An 18,250-nucleotide genomic window follows, 5' to 3' on the forward strand; every position below is an offset into this window, starting at 1 on the left:
GTACCAAATTGCATATAAAAAATATTCTTATTCGGCACGTGACAGATTTTTTGTTTGTTTTTCTTGCACGTGCCGAACAAGAATATTTTTTTAAAAAATCAAATTTCTTGAATAACTTCTGAACGAAGTGTCGGATTGGGTCTGTTGATGTACCAATCGACACTCGAGTCTTTAGGAGTATAATGTTTTATTGTTGTTAGAATAATTTGTATATATAGAGTCTTCTCGCGCACGCCAAGGCATGCAGGTCGTCACCTCGTGGACTGCCGTCCAAAGTGATCTGGGGACTAAAATGTCTCCACCAGCCCCAATTTAGTGATTCAGAATTTGTTCACTTTCACCCTCATTTCTCCCAACCCAAACGACTTTTAGAAAATGTTTGGACAACAATTATCTAATTAAATCAATACTTTTCGATTGGTGTACAATTCATTGATATAGGATGACTACAGAAAATTTTTAATTCTTCGGCTATATATAGAGTCTCCTCGCGCATGCCAAGGAATGCAGGTCGTCACCTCATGGACTGCCGTCCATAGTGATACCGTCTGCAACGGTAAAAAAAGGGCTAATAATTGATTTTAGACCAGGTAGAGTGCAGGATTATTTCTATTGATGATGAATTTCTCTTTCCTCGCGATTTAATTGGAGCTTATGCGCGATCTGTTTTTCTTATCTTTTAGGGATTTTTAGAATAATTCCGTGTATATTTTAAACGCCAAATATATTTAGTCACTGATAGAATATTTTGTAATTTGAATTATATTATTATAGATGTCATGTATAATTTTTTTTCCAATGGCATCTTATGAAATAAAAAAGAGGAATAACTTCCTTGAGTGGCCGGTGGTGCCATGATGTTAAGCATGCGTTTATCAGCACGTTGATCATGAGATCCGAGTTCGAACGCCCTGGTTGAAACATATAACATGATTTCTAATTTGTTTTGTTTTTCCTTTCTTATTTAGAATATAGTATAGATGCTGCCATGCTTGGGACCTTTCTTATGGCTTCACGAACGTTTGAATATTTTGTACCATGGCTGGGTACTCGTTAATTATTTTTGCTCCAAGAGCACATATATCGTGGGTTGCCAGCTTGCACAATTTTTTTTTAAGCTCTTCATTAATTTACATTTTGTTTTTGTGAACAATAAGTAAATTTTATAAATAATATTAAATGAACAAAAATAGCAGTTTTCCAGTGAACCCCGCTATTATATATAACATCGTTTCTGTTAGTTGAATTTATCTACCGGGGAGATCGAGTATGTGGTATCTTTTTGGTCTTCTTAATGATAAGATGTTATCTACTAGACTTAAAGATAAATTATTTTCATGATTATGGATTCTGTCGATATATTTCTGTATTTTATGTATGTATTTTGATGGTAAGCATTTCAGGGTGATGCCGTTTATTTTATCAGGACCAGGTGCTTTTTTATTGTTCAAGCCTTTGCTTTCGGCTTCGACTTTTTCATATTTGATGCTGGTTATAGGTAAGCTCATTTGGCAGAGTGACTCAAGAAATTTTTCTACTTCCGTCTCTGTTATAGAATTATTAATATCGTTGGGCTGAAAGATAGATTGCAGATATTGTGCAAATGCTTCCACTTGTTCGGTATTAGACCTACACCAATTTCCATTGCTATTACGAATATTTTTGTTTCTTTTAGCTGGTCTATTAGGTATTTAGTCGCCCTACATAGGTTTTGATCGTTGTTGCAGGAATTAGGATCTAAGTTTCTCAGATAAGCAGCTAGAGATTCATTGCGTAAGTTCGACAGGAGTTGTCTAAACTCGGATGCAGCCTTGTTGAAATTTCTTTTGTCAGCAGGGTAGTGAGTTTCTTGCCACCGTTTACGCAGATTTCTTTTATTTTATACTTTTTGTCGAATCTCGATAGAAAGGTACAATTGGTTTGATTGTTGATGATTAAGTTGATGATACGTGTTTATGTAGCTCGCTTTATAAATTTTGTTTGTGAACAGCTCCACATCATAGTCTATCTTCTCTCCTGTTTTTAACGAAATATCCAGGCTTATAACTGAGTCTAAATAGCTCTTTAATGCGTTAATGTCTGTAGAGGCTGAAATGACTGTCTAGGGCTTTTTCAACATATGGGCTATTGTGCTGCAAGTAGCTATTGGAGATTGATCTGAGTTTAGATCAAAGCTTTCCATTACTCGCATATGTGATTGTGGAATTCCAGAGAATACTACGAAATCAATCAAGTCTGGGATTTTCCGACTATCAGAAGGCCAGTATGTAGGCTTACCAGTTGACAAAGTTATTATCTTATTGTTTCGTATGCATTTGTATAACTCCGATGCCTTCGGGTTAGTCAGTCTGGACCCCCATCATGGATGTTTGGCATTTAAGTCGCCTCCTACAATAAATTTTGTGCCCAGTCCTTGGAAAAAGTTTTAAAAATCAAGCTCTTTTATTGTGAACCTGGAAGGGAGGTAAATCGCTGTTATTGATTTGGAACTTAAGGCCCTGATTGACAATAATTGCAGCACCCCCATGAGCTCTATCTGACGGATGATCAGCTCTTTCTGTATCGTATCCAATATATCTAAAATAACATTTGCTAGTGAAGTGAGTTTCTGAGATCAGCATGACGTCAATTTTATTCATTTTTAAAAATAATGATATTTTATTTATATATTCACTTATATAGCTAGTTTACAAGTAACATTATCATATCGAATAAATAGTTGAATAGACTGAAATAGTAAGTTGAAATTGTTTTCTAGAAGCTGTTCTATTCTTTTTAGGGACGTGTTTGAGTTACTTTTTCGTGCAGCAGCTTGAGCGTATGATTGATAATCCTTGGGTTGTTGAATCGAACTATTAGACGGAGCAAATGATTGAGTTGGAGCATAGTCATTTCCTTTATTGTCATCTTTGGTGTTTTTTAGGTGGTTGCGTCCGCTTACTATTTTTTTTATATAAGTTCCTGACAAACTTTACACCCATTGTAACTAGCAGCATAATCTTCATTGCAGTTGGCACATTTTGGTGGTTGTTCTTTGTCTTTTGGACAAATGTTACTGGGATGACTAAGAGAGCATTTTACACATCTGTGAGTTGTGGAACAGTATGACTTTGTGTGTCCAAATTCCGGGCAACGGTAGCACTGTACAATTTCTTTGGTTTTATGGGGAGGGTTCTATATTAACAACTGCTTTACCAATGTGTTTAACTTTGTATATATCTAAGTTCTTATTATTGGGCTCAACATCTAAGTTTCAAAGCCATCAAACAAGTTCAATGGCTCTTTGGTTGCACGACTTTTAATATTACTTATGTTTCTTACAGTGTGGCCTTTGGACTCCACATCTTGTTTAATTAAGTAGATATCGGTTGAGAAGAGCAAATTCTTAATACTCTCTCTCAAAATGAGCTCATATTTGAGCTGATATGTGTGAAATTTGACAAAATCTCCAGAAAGAGTTTTAACAAGTTTCCTGTATTCTTTAATAGACTTAACCATAATTCTTATTTGACCATTGCGTTGAACTTCATAAAAGAAAAGCTCTTTTTTAATTTTTTTCTCGAGATAAGCTAGCATTCCTTTTATATTACTGACTTCAAATAAAAATATAGGTGGCGGCTTGGCAGTTTCATCTATGGTTTTTTCCTTTATCGAGTCCAGTGCTTCGCTTTCGTCTTCAATTCCATTATTTGGCATGCTGTCGCTTAAGAGCGTATTGATTGGAGCTGGTGCTGGGTGCATGGGCCAGAGCAATTTTTTTCTTTAGTAGGATCGGAGACACTTGGTTTTGTCTCTTGATTGCCTTCGGCTTCGGTCTTACTGTCTGCCAGTTCCAAGCCGATGTGTTGTCTTCGTCGTTGTTTATGTTTACAACAACGCTTTTTTAGTGCTTATCAGCAACCACTATTTTGTTTCGTTTTTTGTTGTAAATCGAATAATAATAGCTTTAGTGCTACCGCAGCTTCCGCTTAAATTTTAGGCACGTCTTAACTCGGGGAGTGTTTGATCGCGACTGGGCTTGCAGAATGATGCGTAAGTTATTAGTACGCAATCGGCAACAGCTAGGACGTCGTTGTTGCATTCAGCTACTATGTTCTCCTTTAGTTGCAGGATGGTGTGTTGGTGTGATACCCGAAAAATTTTGATCTTTTTACAAGTAGTCTTAATACTAGGGTATGCCATTAGCATTTTTATCATGCTATCGGATTGAAATACCTTAATGGTAGATGGCTCAATTAAGCTAATAATGGGGACTTCTGTGGGGTGATCAATCAATACAGACTTCAAATCATTTTGATTAAAAATAGTTGGATTTATGTTGACTTTAGCTAATGTGACTGTAAGTATCAAATTTTGATCTCGTTTATTAATATTCTATTTCTTGCTAAAAGGATCTGGTACAAGTGTGGATTAATTTTGTTTTGCGTTTGCATATTAATGATCACATATCTATTATTAGATTCTATTAATCGTAAGTCTAGTAGTTTTTTCTACCATTACTGAGAATTCTGACAAATTGCTTGAGTGTCGCAGCAAGTTTCTCTGTTCCCACACCAGTGCAACTCCGGCTAAAAAAAAAGTGTCATCACTGTGAATAAGAAAAAAGAAGGAAAACACGCAAATACGGGTAAGTTAATTAAAATTGTGATTTAAAATATCTAGGATTGTTTAGTGTTGGTGGATCGGAGTAATGGATAAGTTTTTAGGAGTCTCATTCATAAGTTCAATTTAAAGCATGTGCATCGCGATTCAAGTACTTAGAATTTCATTTCCTTATTATGCATTATTATTTATTATACATTGATGCATTATTATATTGATACATTATTGAGTTTTTTTAGTAATTGATAAAGAATCGGAGGTCCAGAAAGTTTCACCGGAACGGAATGAGCCCAAGCGCAAATGTGGAAAGTCAATGTTTGGAATAATTTTATTTACTTTTCCGATTGTTCTTAATTTTTGTTTTTTAGCTTTTTAAGTTCATAGTTCAGTTTATTTTTCATAATTTAAAAATTTTGATCTCACTGAAATAAAAATTTGCTTTTTTTTCGATTTAATCGATTCGATTTTTCCCTAGCTCTACTCTCTAGCTCGCAGGTTATACTGACGCTCCTTCTTCTCATTCTGTTTCTTCAGAACCTCGCAAGCCTTTTTCCGGACTATTTCCACAGAGTCCTCTTTTAAAAGCGCCAAAGACCTTTCCTCCAACAGCCCTAAAGCTCGCAACAGTTTGTAGGATAACCCTGTGGAGACCCTGGCCAATAATATCGCCTCACCCTTTCCAAAGTCTTGTGAATACCTCCATGAGAAGCAAGAGGCTCGTCATGATTCTTTCTTAGAACCTCGGTAACTAGCTCCTCGGGAATCCATAATTTTCAATTGAAAATATCGTGCATCTGGTCTCCTGTTGCATGTTCTTTTCCCCGATAAACGAGTCCATCTACCACTCTCAAATCTGGCAATTGATTCTGATTGGCCTTGATTTTCTCAAAATTTCTAAATACTTGGCCGACTTGAATTCCGGTGCTTGCAGATCTATTAAAAGCCCGTGTATCGCCTCTGTGGCAGCTAGTTCAACCTCATTGACCCTAGATAAAGCATCCGGTACATATTCATTTTCCCACTTCTGTGTTCAATTTTGAACGTGAAACCTTGCAACTTTAAAGCCCATCGAGCTAGGCGAGTGGAGATCCACTTTGGGCTTTGTTTAATTTTTTGATACAAAAGCAATGGGATACTTGTCACTCTGATTTGTCTTTTGCACGCCACCCACTCCAGACTTACTTGCATCGCTTTGCACAAAAAAAGGTCTGGTAACCTTTTCGTAACACTGGGGCGGAGCAAAGCATATCCTTAAGCAGGAAAAATCGCCTTCTCGCCCTCCGGAGTAATTTCGATTTTATTTCTTGGCTTCAACAAATCTGTAAGTGGAGCCGATACTGATGTGAAGTTGTTACGATATGCCCAAGATATTTTACCGTTCTCACGCAGAATTTACTTTTCTCCACGTTTAGTGTGATTCCAGCTGTTTTCATTTGCTCGGCCACCACACTCAGAACCTTTATGTGGGTTTCAAATGTATCTGAGACGTCCAAGAGATCGTCTAAATAGACAAAGACTTTATAACTAAGCTCAGACGGGATAACTTTGTCCATTAACCGAGTTATCGTTTGAGACGCGTTATTCAATCCGAATGGTATCACTTTAAATTGGTACAACGGCTTTCCCGGAATTGTAAAGGCTGTCTTTTTTCGCGCGGTTCCCACTGCATACGTACAGCCCACCTCCCGCCCAACCGACCGAGGGGCGCCTGCCGCATAACGTACGGCTCGAATCGCGGGAATAAATTCGAGTTAGTATAATGAGTATAGTATATAAGTTTAAATAGAAGGATTATAAAGAAAACGAGGAAGAATTAGTAGGTTCTTGTAGGTAATTTAAAATGGAGGTTTTCAAATTTGACTGGGAGGAAAGAGAAATAATATTATACAGACCATTGTAGTTCGAACATAAAATCCTAATGGGATCATGCTGTGCATATGTCGATCTACAATGGCTTAAGAATAAAGGACTAAAGTTTCTGGTCCTTCTATTCGGAACGTTAAACTGTAAGCGTGTTAGTAAGTGCTGGCTATCTACATCACCATTAATAAGGTTGTGTAGGAAAACGACACCCAGCATTGTTCTACGGTTTTTTAAGGAGGGTAAGTTTATTAGTAGGAGTCTACTATTATACGAAGGTAGGTGAAGATTTGCGTCCCAGTTAAGTCCCCTAAGAGCAAATAATAAGAAGTTTTTTTGTACGGATTCTATGCGGTCTTGATGAACACCGTATTGGGGACACCAGACACATGAACCGTACTCCAGTATCGGGCGGACCAAGGATATAAATAAGCTTTTAGTAATGTAAGGGTCGTTAAATTCCTTTGCCCATCTTTTAATAAAACCGACAACACCTTTAGCCTTATTAACCATTGAAGAAATATGGTCGGAAAATTTAAGTTTTATGTCTAAGAGGACACCAAGATCATTAACCTGAGTTAATTTTTCTAAGGCAATCCCAGAGAGATTGTACGAAGCCTGGTGAGGACTAGTACGATAAAAAGACATAAGTTTGCATTTTGATCCGTTAAGTACTAAGTCATTAGCTAAACACCATTTTTGAAAATTGTCAAGATCGGACTGGAGTCTGTTTTGGGCAGACGGGAACTTATATTGCAGACAAAGCTTAACATCGTCTGCGTACATTAGTACCAGCGCGTTCGTTATGGATGGGGGCAAGTCGTTTATAAAAAGAGTGAATAGTAATGGGCCAAGATGGCTTCCTTGAGGGACACCAGATGTGGCACGGACTAAGCGGGAGTATTGATTTTTAAATAAGACTCTCTGTGTTCTTCCATTTAAATAGCTGGAGATCCACGTAATGAGGTCGGTTGAGAATCCCAAAAGATTTAGTTTACTCAACAAGAGTGAGTGATTAACTGAATCAAATGCTTTACTAAAGTCTGTGTAAATAACATCAGTTTGAAGTCCCTTTTGGAAGCCATCTAAAACAAAGGATGTTAACTCCAATAAATTAGTGGTGGTTGAGCGACGCTTAATGAAACCATGCTGACATGGAGAAATTATTGATGAGCATAGGTGTTGCAAATGAGGAGTTATTAATTTTTCGAATAACTTTGGAATCGCTGACAATTTTGAGATGCCTCTGTAGTTGGCAGCATCGGATTTTTTCCCCTTTTTGTGCAGAGGAATTATGAAAGATTCCTTCCATTTAAAGGGGAAAATCGAAGATTCCAAAGATAAGTTAAATAGTTTTTGAAGAGGTTTGCACAGAGCCCTAGCACAGTATTTTAGCACACAGGCTGGTACTCCGTCGGGGCCTGGCGAATAAACTGGTTTTACCTTTTGAAGATCCAATAGTATATTGTTTTCAGAAAGAAATGGAACAAATATACTATTAGTTGGTTGAATGTTGTAAGCGTATGGCTGATCTGAAGTGTTAGGAGGTAAATAAGTTGTTTGGAAAAATTTTGCGAATAAATCCGCAATGGCCTGATCCGAAGTCGCTGATAAATTTTGATACGTAAGTAGGGAAGGAAAAGATACATGTTTACGCTTCGTGTTTACAAAGTTATAAAACTGCTTTGGATCCTGAGTGAACTGAATCCGACAGCGGCGAATATAATTTTTATAACATTCGGCGTTATGCACGGAGAAATTTAGCCGAGCTATTAAGTATCTTGAGAAATCTATGCTGCTACAGGTTCTTTTATATTTATTTAAAAGCCTGTCTTTATATGTTTTTAATTTTGTTAGGCACCTTGTAAACCAAGGTGGATTATTTGTAGCGGACGGATATTTCCACGGCACGCTTAAGTCAAAAAATGAATTTAATGTCAAATAAAATTTATCTAGGATGATATTTATATCAGTGCATGCCAGAATATCGGACCAGTCAAAAGTATCAATTAATAAATTAAGTTTACGAAAATCAGCCTTACGAAAACAACGAATCTTCTTTGATACGCAGGAAGTCTTCTGATTGACACCAGAATTGGTTTCAATTGAAACTTCAAGCGTTGGGTGGTATGGATCTTCAGGGGTTGAGAGGGGCAACGCTCTGGAAAGTGTGGTACTATCTGAAGAAGATACAAGAAGTCAAGAAGCCGACCTAACGAATTTCTAACATGGTTGATCTGGCCTAGGGACAAGTCAAAGATGCCCGCCGTGAAATCGTGATGGGTGGAAAGTGAAAGAAAGTTAAATTTTCAGTAATTGACCAATTGAGTTCTGGTAAATTAAAGTCGCCAAGAACTATCAGAAGGTCAATATCTGACATAAGATTGGTAACAGCCTCTATAGCCGACAAGTGATGCCAGTATGTGGGCGGCTCGGAAGATGGTGGAATGTAAGAACATGTAATAAACAATGATTGAGCAGACAATATGACTTTAACGCAAATAAATTCGAAATCACCAAACTCTGGTAACTTTACCTCTTCAGAAACGAAATTGGAGTCAATAGAAATTAAGACTCCTCCTCCTCTTCGCAGAGGTCGGTCACGTCTAAAAGTGGTGTACCTACTTGGAAAAACTTCGGAGCAAAAGATCTCCGGCTTTAACCAAGTTTCAGTAAAGACTATAATATGGGACGCAAAGGAAAGACTATCAGAATAAAGTCTAGGGAGCTTGCTACGTAGGCCCCGACAGTTCTGATAGGTAAGATTGATAGAACGTGTTAGTTTTTTGAAGAGTCGGATTGGACAGATGTTGGGAGCTTGACTCCAGCAGGCTTCGAGTTTTTTTTCTTTACCTTACTCGGCTGATGCTCTTGTACAAATATGTCCTCTGGCCAGAAGCCAGGCGAACATATTGTCACAAACATCGGCACTGGCACACGTATCATGAAGGATGACATGCGCCTCGAGTAGGAGTATTTAAATTTCCTAATGTCTTCCACTCTAATAACGGCCTTGGTTTTGGCTTTGATATAAGCCGAGATATCAATCTCCGAGGTATCGGGGGCTAGCCGTGAGACAAATATTTGTCTAACAGGTGGTATTACCTGTAATGGTTTTGGTGCCACGGTCGGTAATACCGCGGCATCAGTCCGTTCCGGGGGTCCGGGCGGCGGGTTACCATTTTTAGTGGAAGCTATGGGGGTTAATTCAAGGGTATTCCTGGGAATCACTTGGAGTGATGCCATGGAGGACAAAGCAGACAAATTTTGCTCTGCTACGGTAAATTCGGGTGCTAACTTTTCATTTACCGTCCCTGCTCTTGGAGTAGCAAGGGAAATGAGCGGCTGCATTATTGCGGGAGGATCAAGCTGTTCCGCGATTACTGGAGCTGCAACTTCCCTAGTAGCAGATTTTTTCCGCTTAGGAGATTCATTCAACAGCTGAAGGCTATTGAATTGAACATCCAGCGCACTGAGTTGATCGTTGATTTTTCGGAAACCAACGATCAAATCTTTAAACCCACTCTTGGTCTGTCGCATGAATGATCTCATTTCATCTTGGACAGCTCGGCACCCACTGCAGCAATAATGGAGGCCAACACGGCGGGATATGGCATCCGAGACAGATGCAGTAAGGCCAGCACATTTGGCATGTGAGACACTTTCGCATAGCCAACAATAGATGCTGGCCTGGGACGCAGATATCGGCTTATTGCACGATTTTAAAGAGCAGACAACATTGTATTCCATTTTAAAAAGTTAATTAGCAAATTAGCAAAAATTAATTTATAATTTTTAAATATTCTATTATTTTTTGTTTTTTTTTTATTTTAAACAAATAAGCCTTCAACCACTGCACTATGGTCCCAAATCCCGATTTGGTGGCATAAAGTCCCAAATTTCATGGAAGAAAATCTGAATTTTTTTTTTATATATTTAAACTAGATACCCTAGATAGAAAGTATCAATAAATATTTTTGTCAAAAATGCAACCTTGCAATTTTTACAGATGTTTAAAGTCAGGTGATTGAGCAGCTGATTTTTGTGACAAAATTGGCGGGAAATATTTAATAACTTTGAGAGCTTGGCAAATCTAAACCAAACAATATTTTTCTATTATTTAAAATGGATATTGAAGTTGGAGGTATGTAAATTACGAATAATAAACACAATTTGTGTGGTAATTTGTTTGACGTTATATAATTGTACTGTTTTGTGTTGTCCAAGGAAATCAAAAAGCTGACAAAAGTGTTCGTCTTCTGTAGAGGAAAAAAGGTGTTGTGCGTATTTGTGCGTTGTTTAATGTATGTTAAACAATAGTAGACACTTTATATTAAATTTTAATAATAGTTTCGTTTGCGGCTTTTTGCGGCTTTTCCGATGCTATAATTATTTAGATGTGCTTGAATTCTGTCACGCCACGTTGCTGGACGTGTGGATGGACAGCGGGCGCCACTCTTCCGCGCTGACTGAATTTGTATTTGGTCAAATAGATCAATGTACACTAAGCGACGACAAAAGGAGTGAAATAAATAAAAAAATAAGAAGTTTTGAAATTTTTGTTACGTCAAACCTGCAAAAGTGCAGTCGGAATATGCGAACATTCAGAGAAAAGCATTCACAGTGGCTATTAAAGTCTCTTAAAATACATTTGGAAAATCACTCGGAGATGGAAAATTTAAAGAAGGGAAGACCAAAACTGACTTATGATGAAGGAGGATCGCGCCTTAAAAGAAAACTTGCTGGTGAAGTAGCGCTTAAGAATGAAAATGATACGCAACTTTTGATATACGCAGCTTCAATATCAGCAAGGAAATCAAGTGAACATAGTGTTGCATTTTTACTTGCAAATTGTAATAGGTCTGAAGCACAGGCAACTGAAGCTAAAAGAAAGCTTCATACAGCAGAACCAATACCTCTTACAATAAATGAGGCTTTGGAATTTTTCATAGACAATTCATTAAGCAAACAATTGTACAAAGAAATTCGTCAAATAAGCAAACTGCATAATTGCGACATATACCCCAACTACAAAAAAGTTCTGGAAGCTAAATTACAGTTGAGACCACACAGATCTATGGACTCATCAGATCCACTTATTTCAAGTATGGGTATTAAGAAAAGGACAGCACGTCATAAGAAACAACCGCTTCCCCAAGATGTAATCGAACTCTTAGAAGCACCCCATCATATTGTTCAAAGCAATACAAAGTCATTTGTTAATAACGAAAGTTTTAATGATCTATTAGATGACTCAGATGATTCTGAATCAAATGAAATAAATCCATTTTCGTTTGAATTAGCCGTAGAAAACTACTGAATACATATCTATATGCTTACACTTATATTTTTAGTTTTGACTTCTAACAACAGATTACTATAGAATAAAATAAACAAAAAGCAATAAAACTTTATTATAAATATAAAAAAAAGTATAAAATAAAAGAAAATAATAAAAATATCTTTAAGAAAACAAATTTTAAGAAAACATCACGTATACGTCATGATGTGTATATTGGCTGTTGGAGTAGGCGTGGTCAAACTTACTTGAAAGTTTGCTTAAATATTTAGAGTGGTCTATTAATGAAGTGTGCCAAGTTTCAGCTCGATAGATGCAATATTCGATTTTATGCCACCAAATCGGGATTTGGGACCATAGTGCACTGTACCAACTAAGGTTAATAAAAGGTAGGTAGAGGAGGGAGTTAGAAAAGAAAGAGCTACGGGAGAGCGCAAGTGTAAAGAAATGTGCGCAAAAAGATAAGAGCAGAATTAACTGCAAAAATTAAAAAGGCAGAGAGTAAAAAAAGAAGCAGAGCTATATTTGGATTGCGACTTTTTAATATTAAATGCTCACCCAAATATGGCACTGCACAAGCGCGTAGCGATACGGGTATAACTTTAATATTAAGACACAATATTAATAATGAAAACAAAGTGTTTAAATTAAGATTTCAAACCTGCGTTTGGCAAAAATAGAGTTTATCGCAAGCGCAAAAAATAATCACGACCGTTCGCTATGAAGTGAAGGAAGAGAGTTGAGAGAGTCTTATCCCGAGATTTTGGGTCCAACGGGATCTGCCAATAGGCATCTTTCAAATCGAGGCTAGAGATATACATTGGCTTTGGAAATCGAGATAAAATTCCATCGATTTGGCGTAAAAGATAAGCATCCTTTTTGATAACAGCGTTGACTTTACGACTCTCCAAACACAACCGTACTTTCCCGGGTTTTTGTACTAGGACAACGGGCGAAGACCACGCGCTCTGAGACTCCTCAATCACCCCCATTTCCAACATTCGATCGATTTCTTTATAAAGAAGCTTTGCAACCGCCAGTGACACCAGAAAGTGACATTGTTTGATTGGCTTAGCATCACCAACGTCGATTTCGTGAGAAATAAAAGTTGTTTTTCCTAATCCCAAAGAGGCAAACGAAGGAAATTTCGAAATTACTTCGCTTAGGCTGCATCGCTGACCCTCCGTCAGATTATGTAAATTTGACGCTGTTTTTGATATTTGCATGGAAGATGGCAGCAAACTAAATGCTGTCCAGAACATAATACCCAAGCACAAATCACGATTAAGGGATGGTATGATATGGAACTCGACATTCTTGGTTTCTCCCTTGTACTTTACGGCCGTTTGAAGCTTGTATTTATAGTTTTAACATTGTTCCAATAGGCCCATATTCTTTTAATATTTCTAGATACCACTTTTTCTTTCACGTTCGGTTTTAAACCTGCAACTTGTGGAACCACCAGATTTGGCCAAAATTCCTTTATCCGATCATATGTAGGTGATCTCGCAGGGTCTAAAGTCTGAACTGGACATACTAGTTCAGGTCCCCGTTTGTCGACTTGTCCTTCGGAACAATTGCCTGCTGTCGATCGCTGAAAGTGTTCGCTTTCCCGTTTTTTAAACAATTCGGACAAGTAGCTATTTGGGGCGCCACAGCCGAAACAAAACACTTTGCGCTTCATTCGGCATTCTTTGTGTCGATGGCCTTCTTTGCGACAGTTCCAGCATAATTCCTCAGCATCCATGCGAAATCAGAGTGAATCGTCTCGTTGCTCAGTGTCTGAACTACGGCACTTAAAATCAACATACTTCGCTCTACGAACGAACATTCCTTGTTCTACCTTATATTCGTTTTTTCGGTCTCATTTACTTTTTTTCTTTGTGACTAAAATTGGTATTATATTAGAACATTACATTCACATTCATATGTCTTTCCATATGCGCGGTTGGGACCAAACTGCCCGCTCGCCAAAATCCGAAATACTCTGGGTCCTCTCGGGTCACTTTTCTGCCGGAAAACTGGTGGTCTTTTCGGTTAATTTTACTACGATTCGCGACGAGGAAAAATTTTGCGCTATCGAGCGCGGTTGGGACCAAACTGCCCGCTCGTGCAAAGGTTTGATGGTGGGCCTATCGATTCAACCCCGCCGATTGAGTCTTTATTTTTTTTTTTCTCAGCTTATCGGTTTTGGTCTATCTGATACTCGTTGTACAAACTGGTACTTTTCTGGCGAACTTTCCTGCTGCTTTGCGCTTTCCGGAGTCCCTCAGATTCGCTCCGACCTCTTGGGGCTGCCTCATTTTCCCTCTGTTACGGTAGTGTCTATCCCGTTGCCGATCCTAGTCACGAAAGAGATAACTTGGCAAGAATTCATAACTGACCCGCCGCACTTCCTTACCTCCACGGATCCAACACCGGCCACAAAACCGGTGGGCTTTCCTTTTTGTTCTTTTCCTTTCACCGCACTTAGGTAAAACAATCCAATCCGGGCGGAGCCGACAGGCGGGACAGCTCATATCGACTCAGGAGGTGATCCTGATCAAGAATATATATACTATATAGGGTCGGCGATGTCTCCTTCACTGCGTTGCACACTTTTGACCAAAATCATAATACCCTCTGCAGGGTATAAAAACTTCTCTGCAATGGCAAATGGCAATGACATATTTCTCGAAAAAAATTTTTCACTTCGATTCAATCCCCTGATTCAAACTTCGCTGTGGTGGCCACATAATGCCCAAAAAACAAAAAAGGAAAGCGAACTTCCGGTGGAGACGAAAATGATGTACTTTTGCTGTTAAGTGACAGTTTATATTATAAATATATTTATAGATATTATTATATTGTATATTATATTGTCAAAAAAGTCTTGCGGTACTTTTATCGAATTTTCAATTGTTCATAAAATTGGTTACAATAATGCGATTCAGGTCAAATACGCACCGTTTTGGTCGATGACCCGTTCCCAACGAGATTCCAACTTCATAATGCCCTTCTCATAGAAGCTCGCTTCCCTATTGGCAAAAAACTCGGAGAGCCAATTTTCACAGGACTCTCTTATGGCCAACTTCCGACTACCAAGCTCATTCGCCATGGACAAAAATAGGTGGTAATCACTTGGTGCGAGATCCGGACTATACGGTGGATGCAAAAGAACCTCCCATCCGAGCTCCCGGAGATTCTGGCGCTTAACCAAAAATGTGTGTGGCCTGGCGTTGTCCTGGTGGAAGACAATTCGGCCTCTGTTGATCAAAGATGGCCTCTTCTGCATGAGTGCTGCATTAAAGCGGTCCAGTTGTTGGCAGTACAGGTCCGAATTGAGCGTTTGGCCATAGGGGAGCAGCTCATAGTGGATGACTCCCTACCAATCCCACCAAATCACAGAAGAACCTTCCTGGCCGTCAATCCAGGCTTGGCCACAGTCTGGACAGTTTCACCGTTTTTCGACCACGACCATTTGCGCTTCACGTTGTCGTAAGTGATCACCTTTTCATTGCCAGTCACCATCCGTTTAGAAGAAATGCACATGCATCCATACGGTCAAAAATGTTTTTTGCGTCAAGTCGTGTGGCACCCACCCCAATATTTATATATATATTATCCATATAAAACCACTTTAGCCATTTTTCAGCGGTAAGCCGTCTAGGTATAATAATCCGTCTTGTTTTTTGAAGCTAGGAAAACGCTTAACAGCGTTACACTCTTAATGATCTCGACGTGAAATCCTACGTTGCTGTTGCGATCGATGAAGTGGATCGTGCCATGGATTATGGATACCCCTGTGGATACCTCACTGCTTCCGCCTGCTACCATTTTTGTGACCCAGCTGAAGTAGAATCCAGCCAATCGCCAACGTTCTAATCCGTGGCCGATCAGGAGTCTTTCCTCAGTGCCGACTGCCCAGCTTCAGTCTCACCGGTCTAAATGCTCAGTAGATGTGACTGGCCTTGGAGACGATGATTTTATCATCGTCTATAAAGACTTAGACCATAAGTGAATTTTTTTACTGATTTTTTTGTTTTTTTCAGAGGTATTCTCGCGTAGCAAGTTTCCTAGTCGCTTTTTTTGTATAGAGCTGGGAGAAAAAATATTTAAAGCATTGTGATAAAAGTCTAACGGTATTGTTGTTGTGCCAGCATCAAATTTTGTAATTATCACTAGTTAGTGCTCCCAGTGTATCTATCCGCAGCGGTCTACTAATTGCCCGTTATCAGCAGCTCCATATTTTTTGATTCTCCCAGATTGGCATGCACTTTTTTGTTCTTTGTAGCGCACGGACTTTGGGAGCTTTGGTGGAGCTTCTGCGCAAGCTCTTAGTTTATGTACTTGTATATTCGGCATTGTTTGGATCAGCCGCTGCATTTGTTTTGGGACTAAATTGACCCTAAATAAATAATGGAATATAAATTGAACCTCGTTTATTTAATTCGGCCGGCTTGCATAAACTTGCATAAACGCTTATAACGGAAAAAAAAAAATTTCCCAATATGTGATTATAAGGCTGTGGAATATGCAAAAACGTGGGTTTTCGGGACATTTGAATGTGCGTAAAAGCTTATTGGATATTGATATTAACAAATCCATAAACTTATTTTGATAAGTAAAACTGAAAAAAAAGAAAAAAATCAACTTAAAAATTTTTTTGTCGCACAGTTTTATCAAGAGGTGACCAATCCTATTGACCTGTTCGACTTTGGGTCCATGGGCCTTTGTTTCTGCTCGACTCCTGGGATGACTCCTGGATGACTCCTGGCGACTCCTTACCATTGTGACCGAAAAAGCAGTGTTCACAAGACCAGTTGCCCCATTTGCTTACTTTACGCTATTCTATCCTCCATCTTGAACGCTCTTAAGCAGTTTATTTGCACGCGCCGTCAACCCACACAGATATGGTCGGACAACGCTACTAATTTTGTGGTTAAGGCTTAGCCAAAAACCTGTATAGTGAGTCGTGTAGTTCTTGGCTTTAAGGAATTAAGTACTTTGTTATGCCATCATCGTCAATCGTTAATTCAAAACCTTTTATTTGGATGTGCGGATGCACTGGATGTGCAAGCTTCGGCTTGGACCCTAAGCAGTGGACCCCCTTCAACGATCATTACACCACACATTACTGCTCTGAACTTTAGCTGCTTTCAAGTCTCTAAATGACTTTTATTTTTTTTCGTCATTAAATTTAATTGATGCCCATTAATAAGGCTATTTGGTTAGGGTGTGGGCTCATTCGTTACCAGTTTGGTAGGTTATTTCTTCTTAGACGGGTGTGATTTTTGGTTTCGAATGAGTTCATATTTAAGTTATATATTTGGCTTGCTGTTGCACAATATCTTCTTTTACTAGGGCATATTCACTATGAGTTGCAGATGTACTAAGGCGCTGCGGTTAAAGTTGTTCGATTGTGCTCTATGAATCAGCTCTAAATTTCTGCTGCTGGCATTGCCCCAAAGCTCCCATCCATATTTTTAAACAGGTTTTATATCTGTGTTGTAAAGCATTACCTTGTACTCCAGCCGTAGTGGATCGGTAGTTTATTAGCCAATGTTGTTGCCGGGACTTGAGTCTTTTTGTTCGAGTTTTGTTGCTTTTGAGATGCGTTTCTAGGATTAATATGATGCCAATTCCAGAAATCAATTCTTAGGATTATTATTTTATAAACTGTAATTGTACTCTTAAAGTCTTGTATACCGAAAATAGTTCTGTAGTTTGCAGTATGGTTACCCCGTAGCTGCCACATTTTACAACTGTTGCATTATCCTTCTTGGCTTTTTAGGATGCCATGGTGTGTAGGTCTCCATATGCAATGTACAGTAAGCGGAGTGTACACATAGTTTTCGAGTAGCGAGTAAATGGTAATTGGTGTATTAAAATTAGGTTTTTTTCTAGTTTTGTCTTCCACAGATATTCTATGATGTTGAAGGTAACTGAACGCAATTTATAAATAAAATGTTCTGAGTTCTTTATATTATTAAGATTATATTATATTATATTATCTTATATAAAAAATTCTTATGTCACGGTGTTAGTGGTTCTACTCCTCCGAAATGGCTCGAGCGATTTTCATGAAATTTTGTGGGCATATTCGTTAGGGATAAGGTTCAGACAACATTTTCAATTTGAAATTTGATCTCCCGGTTTTCGCCGGTCGATAATTTAGCAACTACGAGTATCAATCGATCAGTTATCCCCGCTCCAGTTGTCATTCCGGTCCCCTATCTTACTCACTAAACATTTTTTAGCCATTTTGTATTGTATACAATCGTAGCAGTGACAGTTATACGTATCAGGCGACCAAATCGAAGAAGATAATGAAAATGCGCGTGTGAGCATGGCGCAGTTGCGTCAATCAGAATCGCCAGAGGCACGAGATGAACGTAATCAAAAAAGACAACTGCAACGAAGAGAAGCACGCAGATTCATAGTTAATCGACTTAGAGGGATTGACCAACAACGCCAACCAGTTCATAGAGCATTTACATCAGGGGCATT

The 18,250-nt window shown here is 38.5% G+C and overlaps 2 protein-coding genes across 7 annotated transcripts in view; one reads left to right on the plus strand and one right to left on the minus strand.

Annotated features, from left to right (window-relative positions):
- The window catches only part of LOC6506053 (fibulin-2), a 483,847-nt gene that overhangs the window by 158,793 nt on the left and 306,804 nt on the right, over positions 1-18,250 (minus strand). Inside the window, exon 9 of one of the 5 annotated variants that reach the window (XM_044717734.1) lies at positions 4,554-4,588. The exons of the other annotated variants lie outside the window; for them this stretch is intronic. Coding sequence (XP_044573669.1) covers positions 4,569-4,588 — 20 coding nt within the window. The 3' untranslated portion in view covers positions 4,554-4,568. Of the gene's footprint in view, positions 1-4,553; positions 4,589-18,250 lie in introns of those variants that run through there. 5 annotated transcript variants of the gene reach the window in all.
- On the plus strand, positions 10,442-11,859 carry LOC116656346. 2 transcript variants are annotated; one of them, XM_032455790.2, is made up of 2 exons: positions 10,442-10,606; positions 10,690-11,859. In XM_032455790.2, exon 2 carries the CDS (start codon positions 10,769-10,771, stop codon positions 11,780-11,782), a length of 1,014 nt encoding a protein of 337 aa, XP_032311681.1. In that variant the 5' UTR covers positions 10,442-10,606; positions 10,690-10,768; the 3' UTR covers positions 11,783-11,859. The 2 variants fall into 2 exon arrangements, with proteins under 2 accessions (XP_032311681.1, XP_032311682.1); XM_032455791.2 differs by having other exon boundaries at positions 10,860-11,859.

This window comes from Drosophila ananassae, assembly GCF_017639315.1.
Source record: "Drosophila ananassae strain 14024-0371.13 chromosome 4 unlocalized genomic scaffold, ASM1763931v2 tig00000061, whole genome shotgun sequence".
Lineage (NCBI taxonomy): Eukaryota > Metazoa > Arthropoda > Insecta > Diptera > Drosophilidae > Drosophila > Drosophila ananassae.

Coding starts and splice junctions, on each gene's coding strand:
- LOC116656346 (XM_032455790.2), top strand. CDS start 10,769: ATGTTAAACAATAGTAGACACTTTATATTAAATTTTAATAATAGTTTC.